Raw genomic sequence first — 19,085 nt, 5'->3', positions numbered from 1 at the left:
TGTGCCAAAGGTACAGAATGAAATGAGCTTCTTTAACCCTCAGGAGCCATTAAAAGCCCATTGCATCCTTAAAGTCCACCAAAACCCCTTTAATTTAATCTTTTCCATTGACTCCAGTGCATTTCACAATAATAGCAAAGTTCTGCAGATATTTTTCAATTTACGCCAACATTTTGGAGAAACGAAACTCATCTTCTCTCATTGCTAATGATAACATGCTGCATAAAACAATCCATGTAATTGCTAAAAAAAAAAAAAGAATAAAAATGCCTTGAATTTTCATGTTCTTTTTTCATACTGCAGAATTAGAAGGAATATTTGACAGATATTTATCAATTAACAATTTAGGTGCAATTAAGGGAAGAGCATGCTAAGAAGTTTACCTAGGCTTTGGATATGCTAAACTAAAACAAAAAATGTTATAGAGAAGGTGAGAATCATATTAAAGTATAACATTAGGCAAAGCTTTTTTTTTTTTTTTGGATGGAGTATAGAAGGGTTATAAACTCTGTCAGTTGTTTGCCAACTGTGTCCCATTGGGAAGATTTCTATTCACTTTCTGTTCCGTACCCAAAACAAAAAGTAGGACAAAATCTCTCAGTTGTCACCATGGTCACCAGAACCAGGGTCCCCATTGGAAGAGTTACTGTTCGGGGGACAATCCAAAATGTGGCATTTTCCTTTACTTTCACTTTCAATGACAATGCAAAACTGGACAAATAGAAGAGGCAAATTTTCCTAACGGGGCACATACAGCAATGAAAACCTATTATCAACAGGTATTCTAATTAAAGATGGGCTTAATTGGATGGGATGGGATCAGCTGTTTGTGTGTTCGCTGAACACACGAACAAATAGGGAGCACAGTGGGAAATTCACTCACCACACCCAAGAAAAAAAAAAAAAAACCTCCCGCCGCTTCACACGCGTCCAGCGTAATGAGCGGCTAGAGCTGTGACAGCTCTTTTATAAGAAAGGGGCAGGGACATCCGCCCCTTCTGACGTGACGTCAGTTAATTTTATCACTGCACCAGCACCATAATGCACTGCGCTGTTGCAGTGAATAAATTACTGACGTCACGTCAAGAGGGGCGCTGCCACTGTCAGCTGTCCCCGCCCCTTTCTTATAAAATTGCTGTGCAGCTCGTTTGCCAGGAGGCGTGTGAAGAGACGGGAGTGTCTTTTTTTCCCCCCTATTTTTCAAGTGTGCGGTGGGAGACATGATTGACGATGGATTTACATCGGGGGACACTATTTTTTTATTTTTATTTTTTAATAAAGGACTTGCCAGAAACTGGCTTTTGTCTTTATTTTTATTTTTTTTGTACACTTTGGTGAATGGGTAGGCGTACGATGTACCCGATATCCATTCACATAGGGGGAGTGGGATCTGGGAGCCCCCTTGTTAAAGGGGGCTTCCAGATTCTGATAAGCCTCCCCCCCATAGAGCCCCACAACCTAAGCCCACAGTTGTCTGGAAGAGACCCCTGTCCCCATCAACATGTGGGCAAGGTGCTTTGGGGTGGGGGGGCAAAGCCTCAATTTTGGCACTGTTTTTTTTTTTCAGGATTTTAGGGGTAACCCCATGCCATTTTTTTTTTGAAAAATTTTGGCGCTGTTTTTATTTTATTTTTTTTCATCTGTATTGCCGGGAGCCGACAATACATAACAGCCACGAGCAAGTTTAAATGATATTTTTTCCTTCCGAAATGTCAGTATTGCTACAGCGGGCTACATACATCACACAAATGCGCCACTTTACAGGTACATTAAGGGGGCCCCCCAGGCACGATATTTAAAGGAATTTTTCATTTTTATTGTTTCACTTTAAGCATTATTAAAATCACTGCTCCTGTAAAAACGATTGTTTTAAAAAAATTTTTTTGCATTGATTCATGTCCCCCAGGGCAGTACCTAGGTTCTCATACACATTTTTGGGCCGAGATGTTCTGGTGTGAACCGAACAGGACGGCTCATCCCTAATTCTAATCCTCCACTCTATTCAAAACAAAAAAATAGTCTTAAGTTATACGTTAATAGTCTTTAATTATACCTTAAGTGTTATCAGTAATTTAGTAACACATAAACACATTGGCTATACATTAAATGACAAAACAGTTGGTGTATGAAATTAATTTAGTTCACAAGAATTAAAATTTAACTGAAATCAGTTGACTGTATAACTAGTGTTCAGCCATTTTGTATGTCATGTTCTTAGACATTAAGGTAGAACTATAGGCAAACCTTTTTATTTATTTTTTCATTTTAGATACAGCACGGGAGGGTTATAACCCCTGTCAGATTTTTTTTTTCACTGTCGGCGTCTCATTGCGGAGATTTCCCTTCACTTCCTATCCCATAGCCAAACAGGAAGTTAGAGGAAATTCCTGCAATTTAATAGAATTCCTTCTGGACCCCCAGGGCTCCAAAACTAGTTTCCTCATTTTAAGATTTCCCCTCTATTACTTTTCTGGGGACAACCCATCATTTTTATTTACCTTCACTTTCAATGATAATAGTAAATAGGACAAATAGTGAGGGTGAATCTCCTTAACAGGGGCACAGACAGCAATAAAAAGTGTTCTAATCCTTCTTCACTCTAACCAAAACTAATAAAAATGTTTTGCCTTTAATTAATTAACCAGTATTTTTTTTAGTAATGGATTGAGTTAGAAGGAATGAAACCCCAGGTTATTTTTTGCTGTCCGTGTCCCACAGGGAAGATCGGAATCAGTATCAGAATAATTTATAATTTTACAATAAAAATCATAAAATGAAATGCAGATGCAGCCTCCTTACATAAAATAACTCACATACTTCACATACATGGACAATATCTTCATTAAAAAAAACCACATACATTGAATAAAAGATACACACTAGATATTTAATTTAACCCCCTAAGATATTCGTTTAATTCTCATCCTTGGGATAGATCAGGAAGTGAAAAGGAAAAATGTAGGATTTCCCCTTGTCTTCTGTCTCAATGACCATGGTTACTAGGGGAAATAGAGGGGCAAATCTCCCCCATGAGACACAAACATCAATAAAACCTTGACAGAGGGTCTAAACACTCCCACTGTTTTCAAAATTTAAAAGTAAATGTTCTGCCTTTACATACACTTTAAATACCATACTTTGGACATCAGAAGGTTCCTAATATACTGTATGAGTGTCTCAATATAAAATACTGTGAACTTAAAAATAAACACATCAAACAGATTATGGTAGGTACTGGATACCCTACCATGAGTCTGTGTGACATGCACTGCAAAAAGTTGCACAGAGTTTGGCAAATAAAAAAAGATGTAGATAGTATCTTGTTTACGATGCTTTTGATAAAAATGGACATAGAAATAGATGGTGTCAGTAGAGCAGTGGATGTTGTCAGTAGTGCAGTGGACGTTGTCAGTTGAGCAGCGAATGGTGTCAGTTGAGCAGTGGATGGTGTCAGTAGGGGAATGGATGATGTCAGTAGGGGAATGGATGTGTCAGTAGGGCAGTGTATGGCCAGTAGGTCATTAGGGCAGCAAACAATGCTAGTAGGGCAGTGGACTGTGTCAGTGGGGTAGTGGACAGTGTCAGTATGGGAGTGGACAGTGTCAGTAGGGCATTTGGTGGCCAGTAGGGCAGTGGATGGTGTCAATAGGGCAGTAGAAGGTGTCAGTAGGGGAGCGTACCGTATGTTGCTAGTGTCAGTACGGCAGTGCATGGTGTGAGTAGAGCAGTGGATGGCCAGTAGGGCAGTGGATGGTGCCATTAGGGCAGTGGACAATGTTAGTAGGGGAATAGATAGTGTAAGTAAGGGAATGGGCGGTGTCAGTAGGGCAGTGGTTAGTGTCAGTAAGGCAGTGGGCTATGTCAGTAGGACAGTTGGTGGCCAGTAGGGCAGTGAATGGTGTCACTAGGGCAGTGGAAGGTGTCAGTAGGGGAGTGTACCGTGTGTTGCCAGTGTCAGTAGGGCAGTTCATGGTCATTAGGGCAGTGGATGGTGTCAGTAGGGCAGTGGGCAGTGTCAGTAGGGAAATGAATGGGAATGGACAATGTTAGTAGGACAGTGGACTGTGTCAGCAGGGCAGTAGACAGGGTCAGTATAGGAGTGGACCATGTCAGTAGGACAGTTGATGACCAGTAGGGCAGTGAACGGTGTCAGTAGGACAGTGGACCGTGTCTGTAGGGCAGCGGGTGGTGTCAGTTGGATAGTGGACAGTGTCAGTAGTGCAGTGGATGGTGTCAGTAGTGCAGTGGATGCTAGTAGGGCAGTGAACAGTGTCAGTTGAGCAGTGGACGGTGTCAGTTGAGCAGTGGACGGTGTCAGTAGGGCAGTCAACAGTGTCAGTAGGGCAGTCAATGGTGTCAGTAGAACAGTGGAAGATGTCAGTAGAGCAGTGGACGGTGTCAGTGGGGCAGTGGACGGTGTCAGTATGGGAATGTATGATGTCAGTAGGGGAATAGATAGGATGGCTGGTAGGGCAGGGGACAGTTTTATTAGGGCATAGGACAATGTTAGTAGATCAGTGGACGGTCAGTATGAAAGTGGACTGTGTCAGTAGGGAAGTTGATGGCCAGTAGGGCAGTGGACCGTATCATTAGGGCAGTGGATAGTGCCGTAAGACAGTGGATGGCCAGTAGGGCAGTGGACAGTGTCTGTAGGGCAGTGAATGGTGCCAGTAGGTCAGTGGATGGTGTCCCTTGGGCAGTGGGCGGTGTCAGTAGGGCACCGGATAGTGTCATTAGAGCAGTGGACAGTGTCAGTAGAGCAGTGGACAGTCTCAGTAGAGCAGTGAATAGCCACTAGGGCAAAGGTTGGTGTCAGTAGGGCAGTGGACAATGTCAATAGGGCATTGGATGATCAGTAGGACAGTGGGTGGTCAGTAAGCATGGGGCAGTGGATGGTGCCAGTAGGGCAGTGGATGGTGTCCCTTGGGCAGTGGGCGGTGTCAGTAGGGCAGCAGATGGTGTCATTAGAGCAGTGGACAGTGTCAGTAGAGCAGTGGACAGTCTCAGTAGAGCAGTGAATAGCCACTAGGGCAAAGGTTGGTGTCAGTAGGGCAGTGGACGATGTCAATAGGGCATTGGATGATCAGTTGGACAGTGGGTGGTCAGTAAGCATGGGGCAGTGCATGGTCAGTAAGCATGAGGCAGTGGATAGGGAAGCTGGAATTTAGAAAAAAAAAGGCAACCTTAGCCTTTAAAGCACAGGCCTAATTGGTTTAAATAAGCTGCAAAATGAGTTCCCGAAATTCAGCTGTTTAATATTTAGACAACTGGTCTGCAGATGTCTTTTTTTTACTTTCTAGAAATAATCACTTGGGATATGTTAGATGAGGATGAAATTCACCAGAATTATATTTCTGAGACATATTAGTTAATGTGCGTGCTGAGACATACCAGTGGTTTTGACCCCTGTCTTGACAGTTTCTGTCGTTTCTGAAACAATATCACTCTCTGTTTTTTCCTCGTAATAGTATTGTTCCACTTGTCTTTCTGCAAACAATCCCGTTTGTCCTGTGGGTTCAACTTCAGTGTAGTAAGCACTAAAGGGATATCCATTCAAAGAATATTACATTGATGATCATAATTATTGTCATTACAAAAAAAAACACATAAAATGATAGGTGGTAGTAAGCAATCAAATATAAAATAATGCTTTTATAAATGATGAATAATCACTTGAACCTGGTAAACTCTATTTTAGCAAAATGAGAAATATATTTTGTATTACTAATGTTTAGTTACCACAATTGTACATGTGCTGATTTCCTGATACTGTAATAATTAAATATGGATCCATTACCTATAACAAGCCAAAATATTGTTTTCAAACTTATTCAATCTCACATGCAGTTTCCTTTGTCTTTGAGTGGCAACCTGCCCATGCAGTATCATAGGTTTGTGGATGTGACACAATCCTTTTTTAACTAAGTCTTAACTTGTAGAACTCTTTATGACTTTTTTAAAGGGTTTGTCATCTAATTTCACAGTAATTTATGACATACAGATATACTGTATAAATATATATATATATATATATATATATATATATATATATATATATATATATATATATTCTTTATTAGGTATACCTTACTAGTACCAGGTTGGACCCCATTTTGCCTTCAGATCTACCTTAATTGTTTGTGGCAAAGATTCAACAAGATGTTGGAAACATTGCTCCAAGATTTTGGTCCATATTGACATGATAGCATCATGCAGTTGCTGCAGTCACGCCACATTCCAAAGGTGCTCTATTGGATTGAAATCTGGTGACTATGGAGGCCATTGGAGTACAGCGAACTAATTGTCATGTTCAAGAAACCAGTTTGAGATGATTTGAGCTTTGTGACATGGTGCATTATCCTGATGGAAATAGCCATCAGAAGATGAGCGCACTGTATATGTCATAAAGGGATGGACATGGTCACCAACAATACCCAGGTAGGCCGTGGCATTTAAACGATGCTCAATTAGTACTAAGGGCCCAAAGTGTGCCAAGAAAATATCCCCCACACCATTACACCACCACCACCAGCATGAACCGTTGATACAAGGCAGGATGGATCTATGCTTTCATGTTGTTTACACCAAATTCTGACCCTACCATCTGAATGTCACAGCTGAAATCAGAACTCATCAGACCAGGCAATGTTTTTCCAATTTTAATGAGTCTGTGCAAATTGTAGCCTTTAGATTCCTGTTCTTTGCTGACAGGAGTGGCACCAGGTGTAGTCCTCTGCTGCTATAGCCCATCTGCTTTAAGGTTCAATGTAATGGGCATTCAGAGATGGTATTCTACATACCTTGGTCGTAACAAGTGGTTATTTGAGTTATTGTAACTTTAATGGCATCCCAGGTCTTAGTCCATAGGGTTCAATATTGAGTTGGCCCACCCTTTGCAGCTATAAAAATGTTGTGACGTGAGTCACTTTGGTTGGGGGGCTTGTGGAACCCAGATTGCTTTAGGGAGGTTGGGAGACTACTTGTCCAGCTTCCCCAGTCCTTCCTATGTGTAAGTCACCCTGTGTCTATTAGGGGCACAGGGTGACCAAGAACCCCAGTCTGCTCTGCACTAATCAGACTCTTGCTAGTGGGGTGGGGGTTTGTTGTTGTTCAATACCTGCATTCCATTGTTCTATTGTTCCTGTCTGCCTTGAGTAAGCTTATTATGGGATGTGTATGTTTGTGTGAATTGGCTAAGGGGGAGGGGTTGTCAGATTGTATATCTCTGTGTGCATGTATTTTGAATAAACAGTTAGATTCTGGTTTGACTCCAAAACTTTTACTGCCGAGTTCTTGGGGTAACTATAGCCAGATTCAGGGATCCTATGTTCCAGAGCTTAGGAAGCAGGTTCTTGGTGGAGATACCCAGTCGCTGTGTCCGGATTGCGTTACATTGGGGGCAAGCGGTGGAATGCTTCCTGCAGTCTGGGACATCCAAACCTCCACCGGGATCCAAGAGCGGGATAGCAGACTTTGGTCGCTACAATGGAGATATGGATCTGGCATCAGAGTTCGAGGGAGTGCTGCGGATCACCCTTTCAGTATACCCCAGGACAGTATCTGCGTATCAATACCTGGAGCTCAGGCAGCAGATTTGAGTGGGGCTCTGGATTGGAGCCCTCCAGCTTGCTGGTATATACCGGGGCAAGTGTTTTCCAACCCCAGGGGAACGGGCCAGTGATGAACGGAAGTTGCGGATGGCATTCCTGGGAGAGCGGCTCCAGGAGCAATTGGTATCTGATTTGGACAGGCTGGTCCAGCAGGAGATAGAGCTGGACAATCAGTATCGGGCTCTGCAATGGCACGCAGAGCTGAAATATTTAGGAGAGACATCAGAATGCCCTCCAGAGGGATATGACTTTGGTGGCCCTGGATTGCTGTGGGAGAGCCTTACAGATGCGTTTGTGTTTGGGGATGAAGGGGAACCTACCCATGAGGACCTGCGAGAAAACAGAGAGGCTATGCTTGGTCTCACAGGTGTCTCAGAGCATGAACCTGATCTAGAACACTTGCTAAGGAAAGAACAGCATCTGGAAAGGGCATACAGGAAACTGCTAGAACACGTTCAGCAGTATGCCTATGAGTCAGCAGTGGAAACTCCGGAGATTGCTGTTCCCAAAGCTAAAGTGCTGACAACAGGGCAGAGCTCTGCTAGCCTCTGCCCAGCACCAGTAACATCTTCTGGATTCCACAGACAGGAGATGGTGAACCTCAATTCCCAGACACCACCAGAGACTGGGGATTTAATAGACTTTTCTATTGAGGAGGAACAACCCAGTGAGACTCCTGCAGAAGAGCTGACTTCAGAGCATGGTGCTGTGGACCCCTGCATACAACAATTGATGGCCCTGAAGGATTTGTGCAAGGCCACCGATGTTTCACTTTACTGCCCAGTGGAACAGCTGGCAGCTGGGCAGTACGCTACTGGCCTCTGCCCTCAACAATCACCTTTGCAGGAGCTCCAGGGTGGGAATGCAATTGGCACCTCACAACACCAGCCTGCTGCTGGCCTCTGCCCCCAACTAATAGAAGATGGATTCCCTGTGGTAGTGGATCAGACTTGGGTTTCCACTTACATAACCCCAGAAAAAGGTCTGGCATTGGGACAGGAGGATGTCAGCCTTGTTGTACAAGCACTGGCTGATTTTCATCAAGAAAAAGTGTATGAGACTACAGTCTCCACTTGGATACCCCAGGGATGCTGGGTAGTCGGCCCAGATCCTCAACAGCATGATGGAGTGAGCCCAGCCACCCTGTCTTCTCTCCAGTGGCTAAATGGACTCCAGGGAGAAGGACCAGTCCACACTTCTCCCCAGCAGGGGTTATGTTCTATGAGAGAGAAAGAGGCAGAGGTTGGCTGGGTGACTAACGATCTGTTCCGGACAATTTTTTTGGGATACTGTGTGGGTGCAGACATTGGGGGACTGGAACTACGGACTAACTTTGAAGTCAACCCGTTTGGGGTCTCCGTCTGTGTTAGTCTCCTGCCAAAAGGGGAGATATGTGACATGAGTCACTTTGGTTGGGGGGCTTGTGGAACCCAGATTGCTTTAGGGAGGTTGGGAGACTACTTGTCCAGCTTCCCCAGTCCTTCCTATGTGTAAGTCACCCTATGTCTATTAGGGGCACAGGGTGACCAAGAACCCCAGTCTGCTCTGCACTAATCAGACTCTTGCTAGTGGGGTGGGGGTTTGTTGTTGTTCAATACCTGCATTCCATTGTTCTATTGTTCCTGTCTGCCTTGAGTAAGCTGATTATGGGATGTGTATGTTTGTGTGACTTGGCTAAGGGGGAGGGGTTGTCAGATTGTATATCTCTGTGTGCATGTGTTTTGAATAAACAGTTTGATTCTGGTTTGACTCCAAAACTTGTACTGTCAAGTTCTTGGGGTAACTATAGCCAGATTCACGGATCCCGTGTTCCAGAACTTAGGAAGCAGGTTCTTGGCGGAGATACCCAGTCGCCGTGTCCGGATTCCGTCACAAGTGTCAACTGTTCACAAGGCTGTCCACAAGGTTTAGGAGTGTGTCTATGAGAATGTTTGACCATTCTTCCAGAAGCAAATTTGTGAGGTCAGGCACTGATGTGGACAAGAAGGCATGGGCATGGCTCTCAGCCTCAGCTCTAATTCATCCCAAGGGTGTTCTATTGGATTGAGGTCAGGACTTTGTGCAGGCCAGTCAAGTTCCTCCAACCCAAACTTGCTCATTCATGTCTTTATGGACCTTGCTTTGTGCACTGGTCCAAATCATTTGGTGTAGGGGGATTATGGTGTGGGGTTGTTTTTCAAGGCTTGAGCTTGCCCCTTAGCCCCAGTGAAGGGAACTCTTAAGGAGTCATCATACCAGGACATGTTGACTCCCAACTTTATAGGAATAGCTTGGGGATGGACCCTTGCTATTCCAACATGACTTTGCACCAATGCACAAACAGGGTCCATAAATACATGGGTGAGTGAGTCTGGTGTGAAGGAACTTGGCCGACCTGCACAGAGTCCTGACCTCAACCCGATAGAACACTTATGGGATGAATTAGAGCAAAGACTGCAAGCCTGGTCTTTTTATCAGTGCCTGACCTCACAAATGCGCTTCTGGAAGAATTGTCAAACATTCCCATAGCCCCTTTCTTCCTCTCTATAATCCCACATATAGAAACTTATTGAGCATCAGTATCCGGTGCAGCCAACAGTCAACCCTCCAAAAACAGGAGAGGTAGGAGTAAAGCCACCACCTATCCTCTCAAAGTCAGAATTAATAACATGTTGTTTAATTTTGTCTTAGATTCTAAAACACCAGCAAGATGTGGATTTAATTGCACTAGGCAATTGGCTAATCTGAGAACTCTTTCCTGCTTAGACTGTTTTTATTTACACTGCTCAAAAAAATTAAAGGAGCACTTTAAAAACACATCAGATCTCAATGGGAAAAAATATCATGCTAGATATCTATACAGCTATGGCCTGGGTAATGTGTTAGAAATGAAAGGTTGCCACATCGTTTGATGGAAATTAAAATGATCAACCTAAAGAGGGCTAAATTCAAAGACACCCCTGAAAATCAAAGTGAAAAAATTATGCAGCAGGCTAGTCCATTTTGCTGAAATGTAATTGCAGCAACTGAAAATGGTACTCAGTAGTTTATATGGCCCAATATGCTTGTATGCATGCCTGACAATGTTGGGGCATGCTCCTAATGAGATGGTGTCTGGGAATATTTTGTCCCAGATCTCGACCAGGCACTGAGCTTCTGAAATGACTGAGGTGCAACCAGGTAGCTTTGGATGGACTGAAACATAATGTCCAAGAGGTAATCTATTAGATTAAGATCAGGCGAGCGTGGGGGCCATTCAATAGTATCAATTCCTTCATCCTCCAGGAACTGGCTGCATACTCTAGCCACATTAGGCCTGGGTATAGTCGTACACTAGGAGGAACCCAGGACCAGGACCTGCACCAGCGTAGGGTCTGACAATGGGTCCAAGGATTTCATCCCAATATATAATGGCAGTCAGGGTGCCATTTTCTAGCCTGTAGAGGTCTGTGCGTCCCTCCATATGCCTCCCTAGATCATCACTGACCCACCACCAAACTGGTCATGCTGAACGATGTTATAGGCAGCATAGCGTTCTCCACGTCTTCTCCAGTCCCTTTCATGTCTGTCACATGTGCTCGGGGTGAACCTGCTCTCACCTGTATAAATGTGCACAGGGTGCCAGTGGCGGATCTGCCAATTCTGGTGTTCAATGACAAATGCCAATCAAGTTTTACGGTGCTGGGCAGTGAGCACATGGCCCACTAAAGGATGTCGGGCACTCAGGCCACCCTCATGTAGTCTGTTTCTGATTGTTTGGTTGGAGACAGTGCTCATCCTGTTTCTCCTTGCATAAAAGAGCAGACCGATGCTGCTGATGGATTAAGGACCTTCTATGGCCTTGTTCAGCTCTCCTAGAGTAACTGCCTGTCTCTTGGAATCTCCTCCATGCTCTTGAGACTGTGCAGGGAGACACAACAAACCTTCTGGCAATTAAACTTATTGATGTGCCATCCTGGAGGAGTTGAACTACCTGTGCAACCTCTATAGGGTCCAGTATCACCTCATGCTACTAGTAGGGACACTGACCCTAGCCAAATGCAAAACAAGTGAAAAACAGTCAGAAAAGATCAGTAGGGAAAAAAATGTCAGTGGCCTCCACCTGTAAAACCATTCCTGTTTTGGAGGTCGTCTCATTGTTGCCCATCTAGTGCACCTGTTGTTAATTTAATTAACACCAAAGCAGCTGAAACTGATTAACAACCCCCCTCTGCTACTTAACTGCCCTGATCAACATCCCAGGAGTTTAACTGACTTGATGCTATACTCTTTTAAACAAAGTGTTCCTTTAATTTTTGTTGAGCAGTGTAGTTTATTGGAATGCTGCTTGCTTTAGGCCTTCTAATTACAAAATGTGACCGCAGTACCTGACTTGTTTTTAATTTGCATTTTTTTTAAATGTTCCCGTCTCTTTCAAGTTTTTTAAAAATGGGTTCAAAATAAGAGTTCAAAAGTGCTTCCAAACTCTTATCCACATAAATGTCTACTCTTTTTACATATATATATTTTTTTTTTTATCTACTGTCCTTTTGGTAGCTTCCCCTTTAGACCAAATGCCATTAGATAGAGAAATAAAGTGGCATCTCTGTTTTATTGTGTTAAATGTTAGTATGGAACTGTGTTATCTGTATTTTTTTTTTCTGCAAATATCTTTACTTGCCATCTAGTACATTTGAGTTCCGTCTTTCAGTGTAATCGTTTCATTGTGCTTCTGTTTTACAGCCTCAGAGGTCTCTGAGGTCCCAGAAAATTGGTAGCTTACAGGTGTATGGGTTTCTAAAATGACCATTGAATATGCCCATTAAATGAGCCATCAACTTTGAAATGTAATTTTTTTTTTATTCTTTCAAAGTATCAATGACAAAACATTTAACAATATCTGCGCTATGTGCCTTTTGAATCAAGAAGACCACCAGCAGGTATAATAAGTCCCACATCTTGTATCAGAACATTATTTTCTGCAGCTGTCCCTGGACTAATCATGCCAAGGGGATGCACTGGGTGAAAAAAAAGCAAACAGGAAAATGCACGCTCTTGTTAAACACTGGTTAAACACTTTAATAATTTAATAAAATCAAATTAACAAAGGTTACACTCACATGTATCCACCACAGAAATCATTTTGTCAATGCATTATCATCAAGGGAGGATGACCGCTCACATCATTGCCACTGGTGCAGGGTAAAGAGCAACTCAAGGCTGGATCTCCTCTGTATGTGCTGATAGGCTGGGGAAAGCAGATGGGACACTTGGGAGTGGAGCTTAGCCCTGAGCGCGGGAGTGATATCTGCTTTCCTGACCCTGTCAACTTACGCAGAGAGGATCCAACCTTGCGTTGCCCATTAAATCTGCACCACTTGCCATGGTGTGAATGGTCATCCTTCTTTGATGATGAGGCATTGTACAAAGCACTTTCTGTGGTGGACACATGTGAGTGTAACCTTTCTTGATTTGATCTAACTTATATATTAAATTGCTTAACGGCACTTCCCTGTTTTCCTATTTTTCTTTTTCCTTCTTTCAATGTTAGTGGGACTTAGGGGCTAGTTTTTCCATTCACGTGGCATTTGTATTTCCCAGGAAATGATCCTAGTCCGTGAAAGACATTCTTGTACTTATTAAGAATATCAGAACTATTGGCCCCAGAAGACTGTGCATTTACAATATTTTGCACACAATATCAACTGCATTTGTTTTAGGTGCAGACAACCTGGAGACCCATCACTGCATTGATCAGAGTGCTTAAATAACAAAACTTTAACTCTTCTTTATTGCCCTGTGCGTGACTTATCTATCATATCTATAGATCACATTTCTTTTTGGAGGTTTTGTCTGCATCTAATTTTGCCCATCTGTGAGGCCCATAAACTGTGGACATCTTGCACTTTGTTTGAATCAGCCAAGAATAGTAGCTGCTTTGTTGATACCTACAATATTAAATGATTTGCAGCACCTTAAAGTTTTCTTTGTACTTTGCGGGACTTTGTTCCAAACACAGTTCTGGCACAAATTATTTAATCTATGTCGTTATAAATGCCCCCGCATTTTCTCTTCAACTTTTAATAAGAAACATCACTTTTATTTTTTTAGTACAGCACACCAAACACAACACATAGTAGTGCCTTAATGTGTGTTGTCTCTGGTAACTGGAGACTATCAGAGCACAGAAAACATGCTGTCTGTTTAAAAATTGAATAAAACAAACATGGTTTCAGACACATCCTTAAACGCAGACATTACTGCAACTGCTACTGCAGCAATGTGACTCGTTAGACCTACGTCGCTGGACTCCTCCCCCTGTAGGCGGCACTCGCGCACCGCCGGAGGCGCGCTCCCGCTGTTTTCAGTCACAGCGGGAGTCGGGCCAGGGGAGGAGCAGCGGCGATCGCCGCCGCTCTTCCCCGATCGTCGGGGAATCGAGTGAGGAGATCCGCCCGCCTGTGTAAACAGAGCGGGCGGATCTCCTAAGTGACAGGGACTGACAGATCGGAGTGTTCAGCATAGCTGAACATCCGATCTGTCCTTCTGTCACATAGTCGCCTCCCCCCCCACACGTCAGTAAGCACCAGGCATACATTAACCCCTCCCTTTCCAATAAAATTAACCCCTTCACTGCCAGTGTCATTTTTACAGTAACAGTGCATATTTATAGCACTGATTACTGTAGTAATGTCACTGGTACCCCCAAAAGTGTCAAAAATGTCAGTCAAGGGTCCGATCTGTCCGCCGCAATGTCAAAGTCCCGCAAAAAAAATCGCAGATCGCCGCCATTACGCGTTAAAAAGAAAAACACCAAAAATCTTTCCCGTATATAGTAAACCCAATAACTTTTGCGCAAACCAATCAAAATACGCTTATCGTGATTTTTTTTACCAAACATAGGTAGCAGAAAACAAATTGGCCAAAAATTTTTAAAAAATTTGATTTTTACATTTTTTGGGGGGGAATTTCATATAAAAATTTTTTAAAAATATTGTTATTTTTTCAAAATAAACGCTCTTTTTTTGTTTATAGCGCAAAAAGTAAAAAGGGCACAGGTGATCAAATACCACCAAAAGAAAGCTCTGTTTATGGGAAAAAAAGGATGTAAATTTTGTTTGGGTACGGCGTCGCACAACCGCGCAATTGTCAGTTAAAGTCGCACAGCGCCGAATCGCAAAAAGTGGCCTGGACGTAAGACAGCAAAATCCTCCGGTGGTAAAGTGGTTAAGATTATCAACAAACCCTGTTGTGGTGTCACCTAGCACATGCAAAGCTTACTGCAAAGATGCCATAAGGCTCCATGTACATGGGACGTTGTTAAAAGTCCCTTTGAATGCTGGAATTTTTAGGACGTTTAAAACGTCCGTTAGGTCGTGTTTGCACCCACGTTTAGCGGGCATTTGCGGGCGTTTGCATTTAGAAACGTTCCTAGAGGTCAAAAAAATCATTTCCTTTAAAATGGAAAAACACGAGCGCTAAACGCGGGTCATCGCGTTTGAAACGCCGGGAAACACACGTTCGAACGCAAATAATTGCTTTCCAAAAAACGTCCCTGAACTCAACTGCCTGCAAATGACTGTAAACGACCCTGTGTACATGGACAGATAAGATAACATGTAGGTGGGTTAAGGGGCTGCTGAAAAAAACGCCCAACTGCTCCTAAACGGCCATTTACAACGTCCCGTGTACATGGAGCCTAATAATGTTTACAACAGTAGGTTTGATTCGCCACAGGTTTGTTTGACCAATCCTGAAGGGGAGAAACCTGTTTGTGTAATCCATATTAACCAGTCAGATTCTATCTTTCATAATTTTAGGGCTTGTGTCAATTTCAAAATGCACGTTCTCCTTGTGCAGGGTGACTGGTCTTATATCTGCAGCCTTTAGTTTTGTACATGTAGCCTGTAGTGGGTGGACCTGCTGGGCCCCTCTGAAATGGCAATATTTGGGTTGGCAAAGGCATTTTTAAAGTGTTTTTATTCTTCAAAGTCATTACGGAATATATTTAAATAACAATTTTTTGCCCAAAAGTATAGCTTAAAATAAAAAGATTGGTTTCTAAATTAAAGTGGTTGTAAACCCACCTTGAGAACTTTTACCTATAGGTAAGCCTTTAATAAGCCTTACCTATAGGTACGGTTAATATCTCCTAAACTTGCACAGTTTAGGAGAGATTTACATTGCATGCAGCCGATGATGTCAACGGCGCATGTGCTCTGAAGAAACGGTCACCAGTGCCATTTCTTCAAAGCCCTGTGCCGTGTCCGGCGGCTCCCGCGCGCATGGGCGGGAGTGATGTCAAGCGGCTCTTGCTAGTAATACAGCCGGAATCTGCAGACCCGGAAGGAAGACGGGCAAAGACGGATGCGTCACCAGCAGGGACAACGCGGGCTTTGTTTGCAGGTAACTGTCACATAATGTGCTAGTATGTGATGCATACTAGCACATTATGCATTTATTTTGCAGGAAAAAAACGAAAAAAAAAAACAAAACAGGAAGAGTTTACTTCCTCTTTAAAGATCCATTTGAAAAAAATATTTGTGATTTAAAATGTTATACCCATGTATTTATTGAGTTTAAGGAAATTGATATGAAGTACTAATAGCCAATATACACTACAAAACAGCCAGAAGTATTGCTCAGCTTATAATATTCAAAGAGAATCAAAGCCAATTAACATAAATAATACAAACAAGAGCCTATTTCTTTTCTGAACAGATAAAAGCTAATATTATAGATTGATCCTGGCTGATCAACCCCTAACACATCCTGGTATATGAATGTTGAAATATAGATTTATATATCAAATGTTCAGAAAATGCCTAATTATCCACTTGACCCCCGGGAGATTTATCCCCCTTCATGACCAGGCCATTTTTTGCGATACCACACTGCGTTATTTTAACTGACAATTACGTGGTCATGCAACGCTGTACATAAATTAAATTTATGTTCATTTTTTCCCCACAAATAGTGCTTTTTTATGCTATTTGATCACCTCTGTAGTATTTTTTTTTGTACTATGTACAAAAAAGGCCGACAATTTTGAGAAAAATAAACAATATTTTTCATTTTCTGCTATAAAACATATCCAATACATAAATCAAAAAAAGGTAATTTCTTCAAAAAATGTAGGCCAATATGTATTCTGCTACATATTTTTGTTAAATAAAAAAAGGCCAATAAGCGTATATTGATCGGTTTGCACAAAAAAGTTATAGCATCTACAAACTATGGGACATATACTAGAATTTTTATTTTATTTATTTACTAGTAATGGCAGTGATCAGAAACTTATAGCAGGACTGTGATATTGCAGCGGACAATCTGACACTAACTTATACTTTTTGGGAACCAGTGACACTAATACAGTGACCATTGCTAAATACATGCACTGTCACTGTAATAATGACCCTGGCTGGGAAGGGGTTAAACATCTAGGGCAATCAAAGGGTTAAATGTGTGCCTAGCCAGTGTTTTGGGTACTATATGTGGTGCTTTTACTAAGGGAAATAATTGATTGTATTCCCTGCTTTGCAGGGTAAGAAAACCCATTACTTCCACGCTGACAATATTGAGCTTTGCCTTTTTTAGATAGGCAGAGCTCTGTCTTGTGTGTCTGCTAGACAATCGGTGGGTGCTGGCGGTCATCCATTGGCTGGCACCCGCTGATCGGCATCTGCTGTGTTAAATCACAGCACAGCTGGGTCGCTGGTAGAGCGCATGCCTGCCCACTACCGGAAAGTGCCGGATCACATACCTAGTACATGATCTGGCACAGCAGACCCGCCTTGCTCTGCCAATGCAAGTTGTAAATGTAGTATGAAAAGTTTGCTTGTGTTTCGCAAACCCATAGAAATATCACATTGGTATTTATAATCACTTTGCCAAATTCATATTCAAATCTATTTAAATACATTTTTATTCTTATACTTAATTTTAAAGCAGATATGCACATAACACATTGGTATTTATAATCACATTAACAACTCATACTGTACATGTTTTGTTATATCATAGAAAGTTTGGTTCACGCAGTGTCAGGAGTGCCGTGCACATACTAATATACTGCTCTGTACTTATATCACAAAGCCCCAAGTGCCTTACAATTGCAAGGATTTCTTCCTCACTTATCCTCATCTCTTGTGGTCTCATCTCAGATGAACAAAGTAGCAGAAAATCTTACAGTATGCAAAATCCGTTTGAAGAGGCTTTTATTCTAAAGCCTAATCCAAAGCAGTGTTTCACTCACATATTTTCATGCAATAGTATTTGCATACTATTTGAATATTTTCTTTAAGGAAACCAAATATATTGAAAAGGTACAGTATATAGCGTCCCAGCTTACCTTTCTGTAACAGAGATTAATGAATCTCCGCGTCCTTCACATATTGCTTGAAAAGCTGATCCTGGATAAGAGTTAATTTCATCTAAAGAAAAGAAAAATTAGGTCAGCTAAATAAATGGCAAATAGATAGAAAGTCAAAAAAACAACAAGCAGATTACATTTTAGGGGTCAGTAAACCACATAACACAGCAAGAGCCAGGGCATACCATTACTCATCTGTTATCAGAGCTGACAGCAAAGTGTGCAGCAACTCAACCTCCTCAGGTCCACACAGTCCTATTAAAACGAGTGAAGAATACCAGCAATTTTGCTTGTATAAAAGAGCCATTCATTCTCAATTGCCACATTGGCATACTGTATATCTATGCTTATTCTTTTCAGGCTATATAAGCTGCTAGATTGATAAGTAAGCTTTCTATTAGGTTATTATCATGTATGGCACCAAAGCCAGAAATAGAATTCCTGCTTAATACAGAGCAATGAAATTAGCAATGAGTGTTCTGGCCAATCAACTTCAGTGGTTTATTAAGCGTCTGAATTGCCTCCCAAATGTAAAAAAAAAAACTTAGAGGAAGATGTTAAGGTATTGCTTTTAACATTTTTATTGCTTCGCTTCTCGGCCTTTTGGCTAAGATCAAGTGTAGTATCTGTTCTTATCAGTTGGTATGGGCCTTAGTTAGTACCAGTATGACCGAAACCCGGAGCGCTCAGAGTATTGAGGTATGGGGAGTAGGTCATCTGGGAAAGCATGTGGGGCCCGCCGCCTTCTGATTTGAATGGGTTGAACTGTCCTAACCAGTTTGAAGGGAGCAGGAAAGCCGGTCTGGAGGGTGAGCCCGGTGGAACTGCTCCTGGATGTAATGGGCTGAGGAACAGGATGGCGAGGGGAGGGCTTTCTCTCCTGGGTTTTGATCTGGCTTGCTTGTGGGCCTGTCCCCAGTTGTAGGTAAGCTCTCTCTAAGCTGTCCAGGTTCTGATGTCTGCTGGTGGGGATAGGCTACACTCGGTCTGGCCGGGGGCTGAGATAGAAAAAGCCCGTAGTGTAAGTGCCCCTAAGGTGGCAGCCCAGGGGTGCCTTAATTTCTCACTGGTCAGGGGCAGCTCGCTGTGAGTTTTTTCGGCACCTTGGTCACTGCACTATGCACACCTTTTTCGCACCTGCCTCT

The 19,085-nt window shown here is 42.5% G+C and overlaps 1 protein-coding gene across 1 annotated transcript in view; it reads right to left on the bottom strand.

Annotated features, from left to right (window-relative positions):
• The window catches only part of LOC309556062 (collagen alpha-4(VI) chain-like), a gene marked incomplete at its 5' end in the record, with an annotated part of 225,801 nt that overhangs the window by 54,750 nt on the left and 151,966 nt on the right, over window positions 1-19,085 (bottom strand). Inside the window, 2 exons of the mRNA XM_082258374.1 lie at window positions 5,392-5,537; window positions 17,920-18,001. Coding sequence (XP_082114500.1) covers window positions 5,392-5,537; window positions 17,920-18,001 — 228 coding nt within the window. The remainder of the gene's footprint in view (window positions 1-5,391; window positions 5,538-17,919; window positions 18,002-19,085) is intronic.

This window comes from Pelophylax lessonae (genome assembly GCF_965119305.1).
Source record: "Pelophylax lessonae genome assembly, chromosome: 5".
Taxonomy (NCBI): domain Eukaryota; kingdom Metazoa; phylum Chordata; class Amphibia; order Anura; family Ranidae; genus Pelophylax; species Pelophylax lessonae.
Note: the sequence above shows the minus strand (reverse complement) of the source record. Positions and strands in the feature narration are given on the sequence as shown.